The sequence below is a fragment of the Bos indicus genome, chromosome 23 (genome assembly GCF_029378745.1).
Source record: "Bos indicus isolate NIAB-ARS_2022 breed Sahiwal x Tharparkar chromosome 23, NIAB-ARS_B.indTharparkar_mat_pri_1.0, whole genome shotgun sequence".
NCBI lineage: Eukaryota > Metazoa > Chordata > Mammalia > Artiodactyla > Bovidae > Bos > Bos indicus.
The window spans coordinates 20,077,307-20,097,489 of record NC_091782.1 but is presented as its reverse complement, the minus strand read 5'-3'; the positions used below and the strand labels follow the sequence as shown (position 1 = coordinate 20,097,489).

At 33.8% G+C, this 20,183-nt stretch overlaps 1 protein-coding gene and 1 long non-coding RNA gene across 7 annotated transcripts in view; one reads left to right on the top strand and one right to left on the bottom strand.

The window, feature by feature from the left end:
• SUPT3H (SPT3 homolog, SAGA and STAGA complex component) overlaps positions 1–20,183 on the top strand; it is a 431,789-nt gene that overhangs the window by 16,236 nt on the left and 395,370 nt on the right. For all 6 annotated transcript variants that reach the window (XR_011563264.1, XM_070777448.1, XM_070777449.1 and 3 more), the window contains one exon: positions 300–400. Coding sequence is in view for 4 of the 6 variants with exons in the window: in XM_070777448.1 (XP_070633549.1) it covers positions 300–400 (101 nt within the window). In the remaining 2 variants the exon portion in view is untranslated. Of the gene's footprint in view, positions 1–299; positions 401–20,183 lie in introns of those variants that run through there.
• LOC139178803 (uncharacterized) overlaps positions 1–20,183 on the bottom strand; it is a 44,258-nt gene that overhangs the window by 9,172 nt on the left and 14,903 nt on the right. The gene's annotated exons all lie outside the window — the stretch shown is intronic.

Below are 20,183 nucleotides of genomic sequence, written 5' to 3'. Positions count from 1 at the left end.
CTGAGCTCTGTTAAAATACTTTAATGAGTATATTTCTCCCAATACTTACTGTAAAATATGTAATGAAAAGTTTATCACACAGCAGTTTTTTGATATCATATTTGACGAAGCAGTTTTCTACCTTGCCTTTATTTGATTTTAATAAAGAACAAGTATAGATAAATCAGATTTTTACATAAGACAAATCAGAATTTAAAAAATTTCTGTCATTTTTGAAGTAATTTATAATTGCTTCCCTTTTCTATGCATTTACTTATAGCTAAATACATTTTGTAAGCTGGGTTCTCTTTTTTATTTAGATGAATAATACTGCAGCCAGCCCCATGTCTGCTGCCACTTCAAGCAGTGGAAGAAGCACAGGGAAGTCTATAAGTTTCACTGCAGAACTGCAGAGTATGATGTGAGTATGGCTGTATGTCTCACTTACTACTCTTTAAGTTTGTTCATGTTGACAGAAGACAGCAGAAATAACCAGATTTATAAAACTTAACTTGCAAATTTGTACTTAAGTAAAAGAATGAAATAGTCTGATAACATTTTAAATAGCCAAGTACAGAAGGGGCAGATTGGTTAAAAATGCAGCGGTGATACCGCTGTTCCAAAAGTATGGCTCATCTTCATAAAAGAATGCGTACTCATGTAGACATGTGTGCCTAGCTACCGTTTACCCAGATCTGTATTACGGATTGTTTATTGTACTTTAGATCTAGAAAATTTTGACATTGATTTTATTCTTGAATACTTGGAAATATTTTCACAGAGTTCTCAAGTTTTTCTCAAATGTCCGTCATAATAATTCCATGAACCTCATTTGGTTTTCAGTTTTTATAATACTTCTGTGTTTCAGAACTGGAGAAAAAACTTAGGACATTTAAAAAACACATTTATTTCTTTTTTGAGAAATTGTGTATTCATTAAGATTTCTTTCCTAAGGCTCTTTTCAGCTTGATTTCTGGCTTCTTTCATTGAGACTGCATAACTTGATCTGATGAGAGGTAGCAGATTTATTAGAAATGTCTGCTGGCACATATTAGTTTTTCTTTATTATTGGTTCAGGAGACAATTTTCTGCATATGGGGGACAGCACATTAGAGCTCTTCTTTTCCTGTGGCTACATTATTCATGACATACCCAGCAATTTTAAAAGAATGTTTCTGTTGAAGTTTTAAGTGGGTGTATATTGATAGTCTTCATAGTGGATTAACTCCCTTGTGAGATGATTATCGTTCAGAGGAAAAATGGAAAAATGAGTTTGAGCATGTATTTAATAGTTGCTTGGTAAACATACTTTAAACAGCATTGGAAACATTTAAGTCACAGGTTCTCAAACTTTGGTCTTGGGATGCCTTTAAACTCTCAGTTATTGAAGACCTTAAGCAGTGTTTGTTTATGTGAATTGTTTCTATTATTATTCATTGCTTAGAGTTTAAAACTAATAAAAATGATTCATGTGAAAAATAATAAGCCTATGATATGTTAACATAAGTAATATATACCCTATAAAATAATTATATTCTAAAACCAATAATTGGTAACACATTTTGTTAGGAAAGATAAGACTAAATTAAATGTGTTAATTTAGGAGTTGTATGAAGTTAGGCTGTCTTTTAAATTATGGAAACTTTTAAGGGTTTATGCTTGTATACACTTTGTATATTTAAAGATTTTAGCTGTAGTATAGTAGCTGTACGCTAAAATTTTATGTTGTACTGTTAATTATGTTTAAAAACTACTAAACGTGTTTTAGAATGTTTATAATATAAAGCAAGGAAATTCATTTTCCTGTAGAGCCAGTTCATTAATTTACTTTGTCATTTTAAAATCTTTTAATTTTGAAAATTTCAAACTCATAAAATCATTGGAATAGTATAGTGAACTCCATACATCCATCCTCAGACTAACGGTAATTGTTTTGCCAGTCTTCTTTAACCTTTTCCCCTAGTCCTCACTTTTTAAAAATGAAATTATTTTAAAGCAACTCTAAGCTATCATATTTCAAATTTGGTATTATTTATTAAAATAGTATATTTATTATTAGGTGAAAAAACATGCTTCATAGCTGAGATCAGCAAACTATAGCCATAGACTGGCTGCTTATTTTAAAAAATGAGATTTTATTGGACCACAGTCAGAGGCATTGTTTATCTATTATCTATTGCTTCTTTCATGCTTCATGGCAGAGTTGAGTATTTGTGACAGAGACCACATGGCCTGTAAAGCTGAAAATATTTACTCTGTGGCCCTTTACAGAAAGTTTGACGACCCCTGATCTATAAAAACAGCTTTCTGTAAGAAGAAAGCTGTATTTCCTTTTGTCATTTATACTTAAAAGAGGTTCTACTTAGTGCATTGGATAGACTGTATGCCACTTAAGAAAACTGAGGGAAAAAAGAAAATAAAAGCTAAATTCAGCACTTTCTTATTAAATACTTTTGCAAACATCTTCCCAACTAATGTGCTTAAGCTGGATTCAGAATGCAAAAGTTATTGTTGGCCACAGCTTTGGAAGAAATGTACATTTTCCTTCTATTTCAGACCTCATAGAGAGGCTACCTCTAATAGTTACATTCATCATTATAGTCTGAAGTTATTTTTTTCTTCTTATGAATTGCTTCATAGAACAGAAAAATGGGGCCAAGATTAGGGGAATCCTTTTTTAATTTATCAATATTTTCTGATAGCATAATGTTTTCAGGCTTTTGATTATATAAAATTAGAATCAATATGCATTTGATCCTTGCTTATATGATTTTAAATGAGAAAATGCAGCCTTAAGTCTCTGTGTTTATTTCATGTTGTAGGAATTTGATTCTGTGAATCTTTACTCTTTTTCCTCTGCATTTTCACAGTTCTTCTAAGCCAGTGTGTATTGTGTTGCTTCTTTTAATCCTCTCCAGCTACTGTCTTCCCCAGCCATTCACCACAAATGAGCTGTTTTTTCTTGACTCCATGACCTCTAAATAAGTAACAATGTTGTAGTGTCATTTCCAGGGAATGGCTTCACTGAAAGGTGACTAGTTGTCAGGCACAAATGGAATTGTCAGGATCTGCTATTAAATACAGAGCTGGCAGCTGGTCTGTCTTCCTATTAGAGAGGCTTGATAGGACTGACCATATTTTAGGTTTGGGTGAGAAATACTTTGAATGCAGCATTCTCTAGGACATGCTTCTACTGATTTTAAACTAAAGGATTGGCGGTCAAACAGTTCCTGGCGGGGTTGGAAATGACAGCAGCTTTACCTTACCATGCTTGTAACTTAACACTTTTGCTCTATGCTCCTTATCATAGCTTTTTGAATAATATATTCTAAGAAGGGTCCAGAGGCTTTTCATTTAAAGTTATTGAACTCAAGTAGCCTGTAAATTAGAAAGTAAAATCTTTTCAACCCACATTGCAGGTATTTTGAATGATTTATTAAATTAATTTAAACACACATCAAGGAATCTTCATTGAGTTTTTTCTTCCTTATTTTACTCTCTTATAAATTTCTTTGCCTGGTTATATTGTACTCATGCAGGTTTATAGGCCTGGTGATAATGTCAGGTTTCACTGCTTGGTAGCATTTAGTAATTCTCATGTGACCAAATTAAAAAAAAAAAAGGATTTTGTTTGAATGCTCCTTATATTTTCTAAGAACTCTTCCAAATGAAATTTCATCCTTTTCTAAAATCCACAGGGTGAAAAAAGTGTTTTCTAAATCAGAGTTTTCTTTATAGACAATGAAATTCACTCTTTTAGTTGTACTATTCTGCAAGTTTTACATTTTTTTTAAAAAAAGCAACATTATTGAGCCCTTGTATGGCAAAACCTGAATGCTTTCGAGATAGTCTAGCAGTGGAGAAGGGTTGTGGAGGTGAATGAACGTCACATGGTAGGATGTGAAAAATCCCATGGTAGTACAAGGTGCGGAGTGATGATCTGAGTGTGGTCTCCCTGAACTAGGTCTGTACTCCTGACTGCTTTCTGGAACATCCATTAAGTATTCTGTTAGCAGCTCAAACTTAGTGTGTCCAAAAATGAACGTGTAATTTTCTCAGTAAGATTTGCTTCTTCTCTTGGGAATTTTGGGATAAATGGCAATAACCATATATACATTGCTACAGTAGAGTACGGGCACAGTTGTGTATGTGAAATGGTATCATTTGGCTATTATATAACATTAAGAAATGAGTTGTGAAAGCATGTGTTCCTAGTTCTATCCATATCTTAATCTGACTATCAAGGGATCTAACGGAAAAATATATGAATTGATAATTGATATGTATTAAATGGCCACAGGGTTCCTTCAAACACTGAGTTTCCCTGGTGTATTTAAGTTTTTCAGGAGGCTGGAGCAAAGACATTCTTAACCATGATAAGTGGTAACATTAATATTATTATTACAGTTTCAGAGATGCTTTAATAAGGCCAATGATAATAGCAAATGCTGTCGTGTGTACCAGGCATTCTCCTGAGCACTTCCACATACCATTATCATTTACTCCTCACACAACCCTTTGAGGGTAGTGTTGTTTGTTCCCTTTTATAGATGAAGAAACTTGAGACACAGGTGTTTGTAACACCAAAAATTGCCATTGTAGCAAGTGGTAAAATCTTGCTTTGAAACAGGAAGTCTAACTCCAGAGTCCGTGCTCTTAACAAATTATGCTAAACTACATTTCAACTAATAAAACTTATTTTGATTTACAAAATTTAGTTTACAAATGAAATTTTACCAACTTATGTGTCACTAGTGTGGTATAAGGAAGTAATAATGGGAAAGGTGAATAATTGGTTAATTACTGTTATTTGTGATGAGGTCTAATTTTTATAATAAATATTGGATTAATTTGTATTTTCATATTATCATAGCATTTGTTTCAATTTCTTATGTCTAACCACCAGATCTTCTTAAGCAAGGCCATATCAGAACCAATAAAAAGTATAATTTTTCATAGAAACTTAATACTTATATACTCCTTACTGGATGGTTATATGTGTGATATTTCATAATTTTGAAATAAACATGGCCACACTGTTGAATAGTTAAATATCTGTCCTACTTTTGTATTTTGTCACTATTAAATGATTTATTTTAATTCTTGATATTTAAATTTCATTAAATTACACGTAGTACTTCCTGTGAAATTCATCAGTTTGGAATGCTTTAAGATATACACTAGTTTATAAATATAAGAATAATGAACATTTTCAAATTGTAACATAAAATTGGTCATAATCTTTCCTGAAAGTGAGAAAATGTGCAAAAGTTGATTTAGAACATAAAAGCACTGTGAAGCTGAAGGTTTATACTTTTCTTCCTTTTAGAAATGAAGTAAGGTAATGGTTATCCATTTGAATTAAGTACTTGCACTGAAAAAGCATATTGTTTTATAAATGTGACAAAATACAGTTTTGAATTTGTATTTAAATATCTCTATCAATTATTTCATGAAAAGAAGATAGCTAGGCCTTTTATTTTAAGATACATAATTACTAGAGGGAAAAAATTCTGTTCAGTCTTAGAAATGAATTCTTGAAATTCAGGGAGATAAGAGTCATTTAATAATTCTGTGATGAAAATCCTTGGGCCTGTGGGGAAGAATTCATGGATTTGTCATTCTGAGATTGTAGTACTGTGTCAGTGCGAGTTGCTAATGCTGGTCAGTGGGAACACCTGTTCTGAACTACTTTGATGGCAGCACCAGGACCTAACTGATGGTTATTTACTGGCTGACTTACCTTTCATGTTAATATTCATACATTCTACTGTGCTCTTGAGTGCTTCCCTCAAGAGTTATGTAGTATATGGCTTTTGTGTAGTAGTAGCTTTGTAAAATCTGAAAACTTCTGAATTCTGGAATACTTCTTTCAGATAAGGCATTGTAGACTTGTATCTACCTTATACGGTTTATATGAAAATTAAGTGAGGTACTGAGAGCACATGAAAAACACTGGCCCATGTTTATTGTTCCTGGCACATGATAAACGATGTGCTGTTAGTACTTATCATCATTGTACTTAAAAGAATGATTATAATCATCAACCTGTTGATTTAGGAAGGTTATAAAAATTTTTCAGATGTAGGGAGAAAAGTTTGCAGTTTTGTGGAGAAAATTTTTATAATTATAGAGAAAAATTAATTTGTCTATATTATACCATGCCGTCCAGGAGACCTTTCTGTAGTGATGGAAATTTCTGTTTCTGTACTCGCCAGTAGATAGCCACTAACCACAGGTACCTTTTGAGTACATTAACTGAGTGAGGCAACTGAACAACTGAATTCTGCTCTTTGTTTTAATTAGTTTAAATTTAAATAATTACATGTAGTAAATGGCTCCCATTTTGGACAATACAAAAGAAATATGGAAAATATATACATGAAATACTTCTTTTCTGGTATGCTTATATTGTTGAAATTGGAAAGATACATTTTACATGTTACATGATTTTGTTTTATATTTATTCTTAACACTGTCATCCATTAACTTTTTATTTCTCCTTTTTTGGGTTGTCATTGTCTCACAGTTTTTCAGTGATTTGGGGATGTTAATTTTTGGTTACTTTGACAGGTCAAATTTGATGGGGAGGTTTAATATTATTTTCATATTCCATTTCGTAGGCAGTCTGGATAATACTGAATATTAAAAATGTTCTGTGAATTTACTTACCATATTTATATTTAGTCTTTCTGAAAATTCTGTGATTATTGCTCTGGGTATATTATATTGCACTTAATTATCACACCAGTTGTGTAACTGAATGTATAACAGCATTGTGAGTTTTGGGTGCTTGTTTTCACGTAGCTGGATTTGCAAAACTTTTGGTAGCTATATAAAATTTAGCAGTATGTCGCATAGCATTCTGTCAGTTCATTATTTTTATTGTAAATATGCTGAGATTTTGAAAACTTATTTTTAAATATATGAAGGTCAAAATTAATCTTTGAAAAAGATACTCAATAAAAATGGATTCATAAATGCTGAAAATGTATTAGAGAGTGGTTACTAATTTTGGGTAGGAAATTACAATTTTTTACCTATGATTATATGTTTCCTCCTTACAAGAAATTCTGTTGATACAGAATGTAAACAACTCATTATATGGATATCTATTATGTTTTTAATCCTCTGTTATTGGATCATTTGGTTATTTCCAGTTTTTACACAGCAATTGAAAATGATGTAATGAAAGCTTAATATCTTATATAAAAGTCTTAGAAGAAGATTTTTTCTGAGTCTAAAAGCTTTTTTGATAGTAGTTTCTTAATTTATCCCCCAGGGAAACTGGACTCTTTACATGCCTACCAACAGTTGTGAGAGTACCCCTTTCCATCTCTGACATTTTAACAGGAAAAACATTGTGCTTTTCTTTAACTATTTTACATAATAACTTTCCTTTGACTACTGAGTTTGGAATTATTTGGGCCATTTGTATTTCTTCATTTGTGGGTGTCTGTTCACATTCTGAGCACAGTTTTACCGAGTTCTCATTTTCCTCCCATTGTTTATTATTATGGGCTTTTAATATATTAAAGACATAAAGCCATTATTGATCATAATATAGAAGTCTCCGCACAACCCCTCATACCCTTCATCTTTTGGTTTCCATAAGGTTTATTTCTTTTTAACGTTTGTTTTCATTTTCAATGTAGTTAAATCTGCCTTTGTTTTATTACTTCGCTTTGACAGAAAGTCTTACCCACAACTTTTGCACAAATCATCATGTACTTTTCATATTTCAGGCATTTAGTTTCTACAGTTTAATATTTAATCCACTATTTTGTCATATAGTGCCAGGGAGGGTTCTGAGTCAAAACAGTTTTTACTTTAAGTTCGCTTGCCAGTGGTCTCACCACCACAAATATATAAACCTCCCTTTTCTCTCAGAATTGAAATGCTACCTTTATCAGATAATGAATTATTATTTTTGAGTTTTCTGCTTTGTCTATCGAATTGTCTCTTCTTTTGCCAGTACTACATTACTTTAGTTATTATAGCTTCTTAATATGTTTTAATGTTTGGTATTACAGTTCAGGGTCACCTGCATAACTTCTCTTTTTAAAATATTTCTTGTCTCTCTTCCTATTTTTATTCTTCCACATGAATTTTAAGGGATCATTTTATCAAGTTCCAAAGCAAATTCTAAGTGCAAATTTTAAGCAGTTTCATTTTTCTTTTCTTTTTATGCTTTCTGCTGTATACTCAAATTTCAGACATTGGTCTGTGTGATTTATTTTAAAGTCAATTAATGAAATAATTTTACTTTTAGAAATTTTATTTGAAACAGTGCTGGATAGAAACTGACTAACGAGTGACTTGGTTAACTATTGTGTGATTAGAGATGCTGAGAACTCAGTTTTCTTTAGTGTTTGTTTTACTTGCTTGAATGTAGAATTGTGCTGTGCCTGCAGTGTATAAAAATCAGCCAGACTATTGTCTCAATTTTCAATTATACAATTATTGTCTTATTTTTGAGTGAAGAGCATGATTGGAAACAAAAAACTAGCTTAATTTTTGTAATAAAGACTAGCTTACAACTGTATTCTATTAGAATTAAAAACCAGGGCATCTATGCCATATATATATCATAGTGAATAAATATATTTAATATATTTATTTTATAAATACATGAGGTAATCTAAGTGATAAAATGGATTTTATTTTGACCATTTTAATGAAAATATTTCTATAGTAAGGTTATTATAGCATGTTTATGACTATGTACAGATGGAATACCAGGTACAATTTGAACTTTTTTTTTTTAACTGAAATTTCATTATAAAATATGTCAGGTGTTATAGCCCACTTGTACCATTGTGATGCCCTAGGATACCATGAGGCATAAAGTGTAGTTTGCTCCTGTGATCAATAGTCCTACTTTGATCTGCTATTTGAATTTATAATTTTGGGGGGTTGAGTTTTATGGTTTCTCTCTCATTTGCATCAGCTAATTTTGCTGCTGTTGTGCTGTACTCTGGCAGGGTTTCACCTTGCCACCCCGTCCCCCTCCCCACCCCCACGCTTGAATGCTGCTTCTGGCTACTATGGACTAGAAATTAAATTTATCAGATTTGTGCCTAAAATACGTCACACTCTAGGAAAGCCTGATACATGTTCTCTGCCGAGAAAAGTCACTTGATCTTTGGTGTGTAAACTTAATTATCAATTTTGAGAGTTGGTATACTTATTACTTTTGTGTTTTGGTTGTATTTTAGTAGCTGAAATTGTTCAGGTAGCAGGTCAGAGTTTATTTGCAAGTCCTTTGTTGGGACCAAATCTGTTTTCATAATGAAACAATGTTAAGAATGTTAGATTGCTGGGTTAGTTCAATACACATAACTTTTTTAACCCTTAAAAGTAGTGTAAAGTCATATTTTCAGCTATGCGTAATTATCATTCATACCATTTTGAAGAAGCAGGCAGGGCCAGTGACTGGAGTTGGCATGGAAGGGAGGGGGAGGTAGGGAAGCTCGAGAGTGGTGAAGGTTTGTAATGGCAGCAGGGGAGTTAGGGAGAGAAAGCTCATCAGGAATATGCTTAGTGTTGCCTAAGTTGTCCAGGGCTCTGCAGAGCTCATTTTGTTGTTGTTCAGTTGCTATGTCGTGTCCAGCTCTTTGTGGTCCCACGGACTGCAGCACGCGTGGCTTCCCTGCCCACTATTTCCCTGAGTTTGCTCAAGCTCATGTCCATTGAATCATAGAAGGGCTCTAACAGCAAGGTTGTATACTTCTCTGTGGCGGTGCTCAACTGCTGGGCATAGGACTGGAAAAGAAAGGTGATTGGGTTGATTTAGGAATTTGAAAGGCAGATAAAACAGAAGAATATTGAAATTCAAGGTGTTAGAGGTTCTAATCACTGAGCCTAGGCTAGTGGGGAGGGATGGAATAGAAAGGAGTGAAGTTGATTAATTTGTTGAACAATGGGAGAAGGGTTTGGAGAGTTCAATGAAATCTAAAAGTCAGAAAAATATAAGATTAATTGAGAGAACTGGAGGAATAGGAAATACAATAAAATGGAAAATATCAGCTTGGACAGCTCATCCCCCAAGAAGACATCACTGGCTTGTCCAGTCTTGTTAATTCCTTTCTGTGTGCCATGGCACCTTGTATTAATAGTATACTCTTTAAGGAAGTCCTTACTTTAGTATATTCCAGGGATCTGTTTACTTGTCTGTTTCTCTCCCCACTGTAAGCTTCATGAATCCAGAGCTTGTTTTAACTTTCCTATTTTACAGTACCTGGTATATGTTAGGTACCTAATAGGTGTTATATTTAATAGAATGAATAGGAAATTGTGCTCAGGGTGGGATAGTATAATTTAGGAGGACAATCTTCATGGGTCTTGGAGATTATAACTTGCTGAATTTATATTTTTATGTCCCTCATCCCTTGTCTGTTTTGCTTTCTTACTAACTTTAGAGCGGAAGTTATATTATTCCCTTTATTCTCTTCCTACATTACCTTGAGTTTCTTCTTCATCTTCATTGCATGAAAAACATTTTGTGTGTGTGTGTGTAGAATTCTATATTTTGAGTGTCTGATTTGCTTGAAACCTCTGCTGCTTCCTTAGAAAATTATGGCTATGTGTCATATCTGGTTTGATGAAGAAAGGATGATGTTGTGGAGTCATATAAATTTGAGTAAGTACCATGAATTCTACTTCTTATATTGCTGAGAATTTTATTTGTAAAACTCAAATAAACATATACATCTCTCAAGATGTCTTTTGTGACTTGAACCAGATTGTATAAATCATTTACAGAGAAGATAGAAAGGTGTTCAGTGCAGATCTCTATATAAAATGTCTATACTTTTTAAATTAGTTTGATTTTGTAGGTTTATAGATAGAATTGAACCTCACCATATTTTTGTAGGATCGCTTATGTGCCTTTATTCAGGAAGAAGGGAATCTGGCTAGTATCCATTACTTAGACTGAATGGAAGATCCGAGAGTCTTTTTTTATTTAGAGTCTTTTTTTATTTACTCCTGAAGAAACTGAAGAACAGCGAGGTGAGGTGATTAGCCCTAGACTGTGCAGTAGGTTAGTTTGGTGTTCAAGGGCTATATAGCTGGTCTTCTGAATATCAGTCCAGTTTACTTTTCCAGAGCCTGTCTGCTGTAAGTCAGTGTTAAGTTGACTATTCTTCACTTGTTTTCTTCACTTGTTCTTCATTTTTTAAACCACCAGCACTGACTCAGTTTTTGTTTTACTTGTTTATTTGAGATGACACTACAATCTTGGACCCACTCTAAAGTGAGGAGTGAGGCATATACTTGAAGTGTTTATATTGATTTAGAGCATATCTTCTCATGTGCCTTAATTCCTGTGATCATTTTTATAAACTGCTCTGAAAGTGTAAAGGCTTCATTCATTTAGACACTACTGGGATGCCTGAATTTCCTGCTTAGAACCTGACATTCAGTTGACAAAAAATTATCCTTAAAATTTTTTGTTGCTTTCATGTTTCATAAGTATCCTTTAAGAGACACAGTGACCTAATTATAACCACATTTCAGCAGCCAGACATGATTTTTTACAAATTATTCTTTGGTTTGAAGTTAGTTTTTTTTTTTTCCCCCTTTCAACTCCCAACATTTAGTCCAAAGAGGTGCCTGCCACTCAGTGTAACCAGTATGAGAACTGTTCCTTGTTGTCTTTTATAAGGTAAGTAGCCTGATCCAGACTGTAAACCAGTCCCCTGCTTTCTTCATTGAGATAGTTTTCTTGTGATACTGGCAAAATTAAAAGATGTGCACAGTAATGTACATTCTGGTGCAAACTCTTGGTCTCATTGTGGACTCCTAATAAGCAGTTCTGTCACTTATAGGAAGAACTCATTTGATATAAAGGATTATTGAATGCTAATGCTTTTCATTTATTCATTCAGCAAATTTCTTTTGAGTGTCTACTATTTCCTAGCAGACTTCTAGGGGCTGAAGATATAGCAGTGAATAAAGCAACAGCAATAACTCCCACCCCTACTCCTCACCCCCAATCTCTTTAGAGTTTATGTTCCAGTTCTGTTAGAAATACCATTGTTATTTCTTTTTTTTTTTCTCAGACGTTCTGTTGTTTTTGTATTAAAACTGTATTTTTTCAGTTTACAGTCTTATGTACTTGAACCTGTGACTTCGTTCTGTGTATGTTTACATATGTGGTAATACTGCTATGAAGAAATTCTTAAAGTTTAATCAACTTAATTTTTTATTTGATTCTCCTGAGCTTTTTAGGAAGAGAATTGTATTATCCACAAATAAGGGTTTAAGACAGGCTTTCCTGATGGCTCAGTGGTAAAGTATCTGCCTGCAGTGCAGGAGATGCAGGAGACGTGGGTTCCGTCCTTGGGTTGGGAAGATCCCTTGAAGGAGGAAATGGCAACCGTAGCTAGTATTCTTGCCTGAGAAATCCCATGGACAGAAGAGCCTAGTGGGCTACAGTCCATGGGGTCACAAAAGAGTTGGACACGATTGAGCAACTGAGCATGCGCTCACGGGTTTAAGTCAGAACTTCCAAAACATCAATAATTAAGAGTGAGGATAATGGATCTTTTTATTCCTGATTTTAATGGAAATGTTTTTCTTGTTCATTGGTAAGCATAATGTTGACTTTTGGTTTAAAATGGTTTAAATCACTTTGAGGAAGTAGTTTTATATTTCTGAATTTAAAAAAGAAAATGAAAGGGCATTGAGTTTTATCAGATGCCAGAAAGGTTATCTTTGAGATGATTGTATGCCTTTTTCACATTTGACCTACTAATATGTTGGCAAGTTTTCTATCATTAAACCATGTTTATAATCTTGTTATGGAAGTTTATTATCATTAATTATATCTCTAAAATAAAGATTAATCTAGAACCCACTTGAAGCTTTGACTTCATTGTGTCTATTTTTACATACAGAAGTAATACTGTAGAATAATAATCACATTTTTTGCTTAGCTCATTGTCTCTTTCCTGTGACTTACAAAACCTTTGACAACAGTTTGTATTTTTTGTCACCTTCTGACTTTATTTGAAATTAGTGGTTCTGAAGGAAGAATCTTTTTAGGAGGACATGTAGAGGGAGTTACTTTCTAATGAAAAGGAACAGGTACATCATGAATTGACTATGCAACTTATGTGGACAGAACAGTGTATTAAGCAATCTTTCTTTGATTACCTGTCTTATATTTCTGACACATGTCCTGTTTCTCAGATTTTAGAGATTATACTCCAATATTAGAATTTTAATAATGAACTATAAAGCCTGGCAAATTAAATTGATGAAAATCAGTGAAACAGTCTATTGCTTACAAAGACTAGATCTTCTAATGTGATGACTCTCAAGCTTCAGTGTGCATTAGAATCACCTCAAAGCCTTGCTTAACTATAAGACTGCTGGGCTTCACTTCCAGGCTTTTTATTTCAGTGAATCTAGAGTGAGGCCAATAATTTGCCTTTCTGGTAAATTCTGAGGTGATGCAGGTATGGATGGTCTGGAAACCACACTTTGAGAGCCAGCACACTCTCTCTCAGTGCTCTCTGACTTACAGTGACTAGTTGATTTAATCACAGTTCTAGCAGGTGAGGACTAAAAGAAAACTGTGTATAAACTAAAAGCCAGCAAAGAAACTTAGCACTTTTCTTAACCCTTATTTTAGTAGACTGAATAATGGAAGATAAAGGATAAAATGTAGAGGGTTACTGTGACTCTGTCATTGTGATTAAGTGTGTAGAGATAGACTGAAATCCTGGTGATGGGATGTTCTTTTCTTTCCTACCTGTAGTCGTGCAGAAGTACTAAACTCAAATGTATATCCCCCATCCATATTACAATCAATAATACTTGTAATCAAGATCCCACTGATTATATAGAGACACAGTTTTATGGTATCAGTGGGAAGATTACAAATTTAAACTTTTTTATTCATAACTTAGTTTATAATTTACTAAATATATATGGTATGCTATGCATGATAGATTCATTTGCATAAATAAGTAATTACAAATTTTGACGATTATTAAAGAAAATGCACAGGTCACTCTGAAATTGTGAAATGTGGGAACTTAATTCGGGGAAAGCCTCTCTAAGCAAGTTCATATAAGCTGCACTCTGAAGGACTGGTAGGAGTTTGGGCTCCACAAAGATTATAGAAAGAGGAAATATTACTATCATCACTGAATCACTTAATGGGTATTATGCACTCATATCTTTCCATATATTACTTCATTTACTAGCCCTGTTAGTTGGATAATATTTTTCCCAAGTTTCAGATGAAGAAACTGAGGATCAAAGAAGTTAAATAACTTTGCCACAGTTTCGCAATTATTATGTGGTGGAGCTGGGATTTCAGTAGGTCTTTCTGATTCTACAGCCAGACTCTTAACTACCATGTTACATTAGGGAGACTTGAGGATATTTTCTAAATTACCAGATTACATGAGCTACTTTCTTATTTTATTTTTTCTCATTTTGCACCAGGGCCCTGCTGTTTCTATAAATTAGACTGGGACATTTACAGACACATATGTTCAGATATGTATAGGTATTTATATTTCTATTACTTTTTATTGTAAAGATAACACTTCGGAGAGATTTTGAAATCTTTAGAAGAAAAAAGAAATAATCTCATCATTCAGAGATAACCATTTTGACAATTTTGTTATGTTTATTTCAGTATTTAGGCATTTGTTATTTTTTTAAAAATTGTAATCATACTTTGTATACAAAATTACTTACTGATAAATAGACCTACAATGTTCAAGTGATATCTACATCTGTTTTTGGAATGCTAGTAATTTTATTATAGTTTCATTTCATAATGTATTGACTTTAGACTTTATGTAAGTAGTGAGAAGGTTTTACATATTTCATGAAATCAGATTAAAAGCATTCTGTTAGAGTCATCTTTGGGAGTCAAATTTGGTAAATCATTCTTTAACCTTGTTGCTCTGATGGAGTGAAGTTTTTATAAGAGAGACTTATAATCTAATTGCTGATCTGTTTTTTTCAATTTTAAGGAAGAAGATGAAATCTTGATTTGTAGCTTATCCTTAAGAGTTTTGTGCTAATAGTGTCCCTATTTTTTTTTTACACTATTACTTTTCATTTATTGATTTTTATACATTGCATGAAATTTCTTGGGAGTGTTTTGTGAATACGGAAAAATCATTTAGATTTCAGCCATATATTTAAACGACAGTCCCACAGGCTTATGTTTCTTTTTGTTTGACTTTTTTTTTGTCTCTAGCTTGTATATACTGCTTGGTTTTTGTGGACAGACCCCCAAGGATGCCAGAAGAGTTTAAAAATATGTGGACTTAAGCCTTGCCACATTTTATGTTTATTAACCACTTTTAAAAAATATTAAAGGTCAGATTTTGTTTTATCAAACTGAACATCTTGCCGTTAGTGATATATGCCTATTCCTTTTGGGTTCGTTGTGTGTCATGGTGATTTGTGTTGAGGTATTTCTTTTGTGTGTATCTACCTCCAAAAGATTTTAAATACAATTGCAGAACCTTAGATTTGTAACTTGAGAAAGGAGGAAACACATTAAAAAAAAAAATCGGAACATCATTCCATAACAGTCATACATAAATCAGTGAGATAAAATTCATTAAAAAACATGATATTTGTTCACTATAGTTTAACGTAGTATAACTCTTATTTCTAAGCTCTTGGATGTAAATTGAGTTTAGGTATTAGCTAGATATTGTATTACCCACACATGAGCCTTAAAAATCTTAGCTTCTTTCCTTGATAGCAAATATTTATTGAAAAGTCTCTAGTTTTAAATATATAAAATACTGCTTTTTTTCTTTTCTAGACTTCAAAGTTATTTGTGAGGTATTTTCCTTTTTTGTATAGTATTTATATATATTTTATGCAGTATTTACAGTATTTATATAGTATTTTTCTATTTATGTAGTATTTTATATAGTATTTTTTCTGTTCTTATTATCAAATCCCTTTTCCAAGTCTTTTTATGTTTTGTTAAGACAACTTTTCATTTATTCACCTATTCCACTTACTCAATTCATTCATTAAGTCATCCACTTACTCATGAATTCACTCAAGAAATGATTATTTAATTCCCATTATATAACAGACATTTGGGTACATGATATGGAAGGAAAGTATGGGGAGGAAACAGAATGGGAATTTTTCTGCACTGATGTATGTGTTTGGTATGAAGTGTGACTTTTATGTGTCTTATCTCTTGTCACATGAGATAGGTTTTCCATTTTACAGAAGAGGTTCAGAGAGGTTCAGGGTTTGCATAGAGAACAGAGCTCTGATTTGATCCCAGGACTATCTGATCTTACACAGTGTTGCCTTCCTACATGGGAGATGGTGAATAAATTGAGTATACTCCTGGTCTTCACAGAGGCTATGGTTTGGTGTGCTGTGGTCTCTGTGCTTTGTGAAGATGTCTGCAGAGTGTGAGGTTTAGCTATCTTCTTAGCCTTTCTCCCTTGCAACCAGAAAAGCACCTTTAAAAAAGTCCATTTTCCTTACTAGGCCTTCCCATACCATCTTATGTGAAAAATGGACTTTACAGCTAAAAAAAAAAACTTCAGGGTCACTGGTCGAGAAGAATTGTATGTTTACACGTATGTGTGCGTAGAGAAGCAGTCTCATAGACAGAAACAGGTAATGATAGATGAATATGTGAAAAATGACAGGTATACTAGAGTTTGGGAATACAGAGGTAGGTTAAGGGGATTTTCAGTTTGGAGTTTGTTAAAATAATGTCATCTGTGTTCTGTCGTCAAGGGTGGCTAATGTTTGGCATTGTGGGAATCTGGAGGGAGGCTGGCAGTGAGGATAGGTAGAGAACACTATGAGTAAGGAAAACAGCATGATGGAAATAGCATTGTAATAGTATAATTCAGTGGTAATGGCAGTGGATTGAAGAATAGGACATGATTTTAAGTGATAATGCAGAGGCTAGATTGCAGGTATTGAGGGCTGATGGAATTAGTGCATCAGATACCAAAGATAATTCCAGGGTTTCTATTCGGGAAGAATTAGAAACTGATGGTGCCAGCTGGCAAGTTTGAGTGTTGAGTTTTATCATTTGTATCTTAGCTGATCCCAAAACAATTAGAGGAGTTTGTCATAATTGTTTATAATAGAATAGAAGAAACGAGAATCAAGATTAAACCTAAATGGAGAAGAGATGCAAAATTAGTACCGGTGGTAAAAATGCAGTGAGATATGTATAATAAAGTCCCTCTCTGTTTGCTGAGTTGGGGCAAAAGTTTTACTGTTAAGCTTCCTAGAAAATAGGAAAGCATAACGTTAGTGTACTATACCGTCTCAAAAGAAACTAGATTCACAGTCCATGATATAACACATGATACCAACAGTAAATATAATATCGAGTATCCAGTTGATTCTTCATAACATCTTTGACTTTCAGCTAAGGAAACAGCACTATTAAGTAAAGGCGTATTTATTTATTTTTAAAGAGGCTAATGGAAAGTCTGATCTCAAGATTAGTTGTTTCAAATTGTGCTTTCTTGAACTGTAGGTGCTTCATCACGGACCTCCAGGTTCCTGTTCCCTTATTCCCACTTCAGTCAGAGTAGCTCTGCCTTTATTTGTCTCATAGATTGGATTTGCATTTTAAAATCTGATGTTGGAACAGAGAGGTCCATAGCTTAAAGAAATTTGAAACTACTGACATAGGGCAGTGATATCTAAAGTAGAGTTCAGAGAAAAAATACTAAGTGACTTCTGTTTATGTGTTTTTTTCATGTCTTAAATTTTCTCTTTTTGTGACTAATTTATAAGGTAAATAAAAGGTTATATGTATATAATTTATAAACAAATGTACAATGGTAGTCATTTCATGTATATTTTATTGATGGTTATATTGTAAAAGGGAGGAGACCCACTGAGCTAGGGGAATGTATAGAGTAACTTTGAGATAATATTGTATCACAAAATTTAGTCTTCAAAACTGCTTGGTTTGTTGAAAGTTTTAAAGTTTAATTCTTTAGTTAAAAAACAACAACAACAACAACAAACTGGCCAACCTGGAAGCCCTCATATGTCCTCTATTGCCATTTAAAGGCACAAGCTTTTTTGTGTGTGTGTGGCATATTCAGGTTTGACCTTATCTTTTTTTAATAGTACTAAATCATAGTGACTTCATATGATATTCTTGAGATATTTATTTGAGCTTTGACATATTTATCTCATTAAAATCTCAAAATATCCATGGAGGGCAGGGCAGGTAAGATGGATTTTTCCTCTTATTTCACAGATGGGGAAACTAAGGCATGAGGAGGTATTGTCTAAAAACCATTTAGTTTTCTTAAAGCCATACAGGAGAGTAGAATGCTCTAGAATTAAGTTCTTCCATCTGCTTGTCTTTTTCATTACTTTTTCTACTTCTTATCACTGCCCTCTGTTAGTGCCTTATTAAAACATACATCTAGGGCTGGAGAAGGAAAAACTCAAAAGATAGATGTCAGGATTCAGTAGCAATGAGCATAGTTAGATGAAAGTTAGGAAGAAGAAATTGAATTTTAAATGGAAGGATAAACCTTCAGGCATGGAATGGTGGAAAAGCTTGTACAGATTCCTATTGTTTATTAGTGGCTCCCTAAAGACCAGAATTGAGAAGGATTGTGGTTATGCAGGGTCTCAGTGGGAAAAAAAATGCCTTCTACCATAATGTCTGCTGTGAACAGCCTTCTGCTAGCCAGGAAGTACTGTTAAAAATAATCTTCTCTCCAGAATGTAATAAATATGGCAGACACAGAATTTGGAAAAGCCATAGAGAGTTTGGAAAAGCCATATACAGTTCAGTATGATAAGTGATGAAACTGAAACTCTGAAAAACTGTTTTGTTTTATATCATTACGACTCTGTAAGTAGATTTTACATTTGTGGCTTAGTCCTTTAAAAATCCTATCATACTAGAAAAATTGGGGGTGAGGTTGGAAGCTTGGAAAAAAAACCAGGAAAACTGAACCCTGTAAAGAAATCAAAAGGAAAAATTTATTAAGACTATGTCCTGTGACTGTAATTAATCTTTCACTGTGAACTTCTGATATCCTGGCTGGGTATCATGCTTTGTATTTTTAAGTTTGTTTCCTTGTGGGGCTGCTGCTGCTAAGTCTCTTCAGTCGTGTCCGACTCTGTGTGACCCCATAGATGGCAGCCCAACAGGCTCCCCCGTCCCTGGGATTCTCCAGGCAAGAACACTGGAGTGGGTTGCCATTTCCTTCTCCAGTTTTGTGGGGCTACCTATTAGATATACAGGTATGCTGAGGAAGTAGATACTGATCATGAGGAACATTTTAATATACTGCCCTCTTACTAGCATTGATCAGTTTGATTTTGATTCTATTAGGTTCAGTGGAGATGTTCTGATACTCCTAAGAATGAAGCCTGCTTTAGAGAATACTATGTGGCAACTGCTAAACTACCCTGCTTACAAACAGTCCCTTACACTTCAAATTTAAAAATTCTCAACTTCCGCTTGTTTTATTGTCTCCCTTGTCTAGGTCATCACATTCTTCATTTCTTAAATGAGCTTCCTTTCTCTATTCACTTGGTATATTCCTCTTGTTGTCTTTAAGGCCAATTCACCTTTCGTATGCAGGTTTCTTTTCTCTAATTCTTTCCAGCCAAGAGTAAAATGCTGAATCTTACACCACTTCCTTACCTGAAAAGTTGACATGCTTTTGTCTGTTCTTAATTTTTAATGGATTTTAAATTTGTGGTAAGCGTATCTCTTTGTGGGCTCTATCACTACTGGCGTGCCGAGCCTAGTGTTGCCACTCTAGGAAATTTATGTACATGTATGGACCTTCCACTGGAAGCTTGAAATCTGAGCCAGTGCTCATGTGGACATGAATGAAAAGAGGATTCAGATAGGAGAATGAGAAGAAATAAGCAGGACCTGAATGGGCAACTAAGGGCACGTCATTTCTAAGGGTGGAGAATAAGGATAAGTGTGTAGTTAAGGGGAAATTGAGTCTGAGTCACTGAGGGAGTTCTCAACTGTATAAGAAGTAAAAGAGTTGACAATTCTATTCAAAGTAGCCTAAGAAATCCTTCAGAGAAGATGAATTTCTAGGAGCTCTGTAAGAGTCTAACTCCTGTTAGTGTGCTGCTGAATCTAGGAGATGCCCCAGACCTTGCAGACGTCCTTTTTCATGTCTACTTCTTACTGCCTTTTATTTCTCTAAATTGAGGAC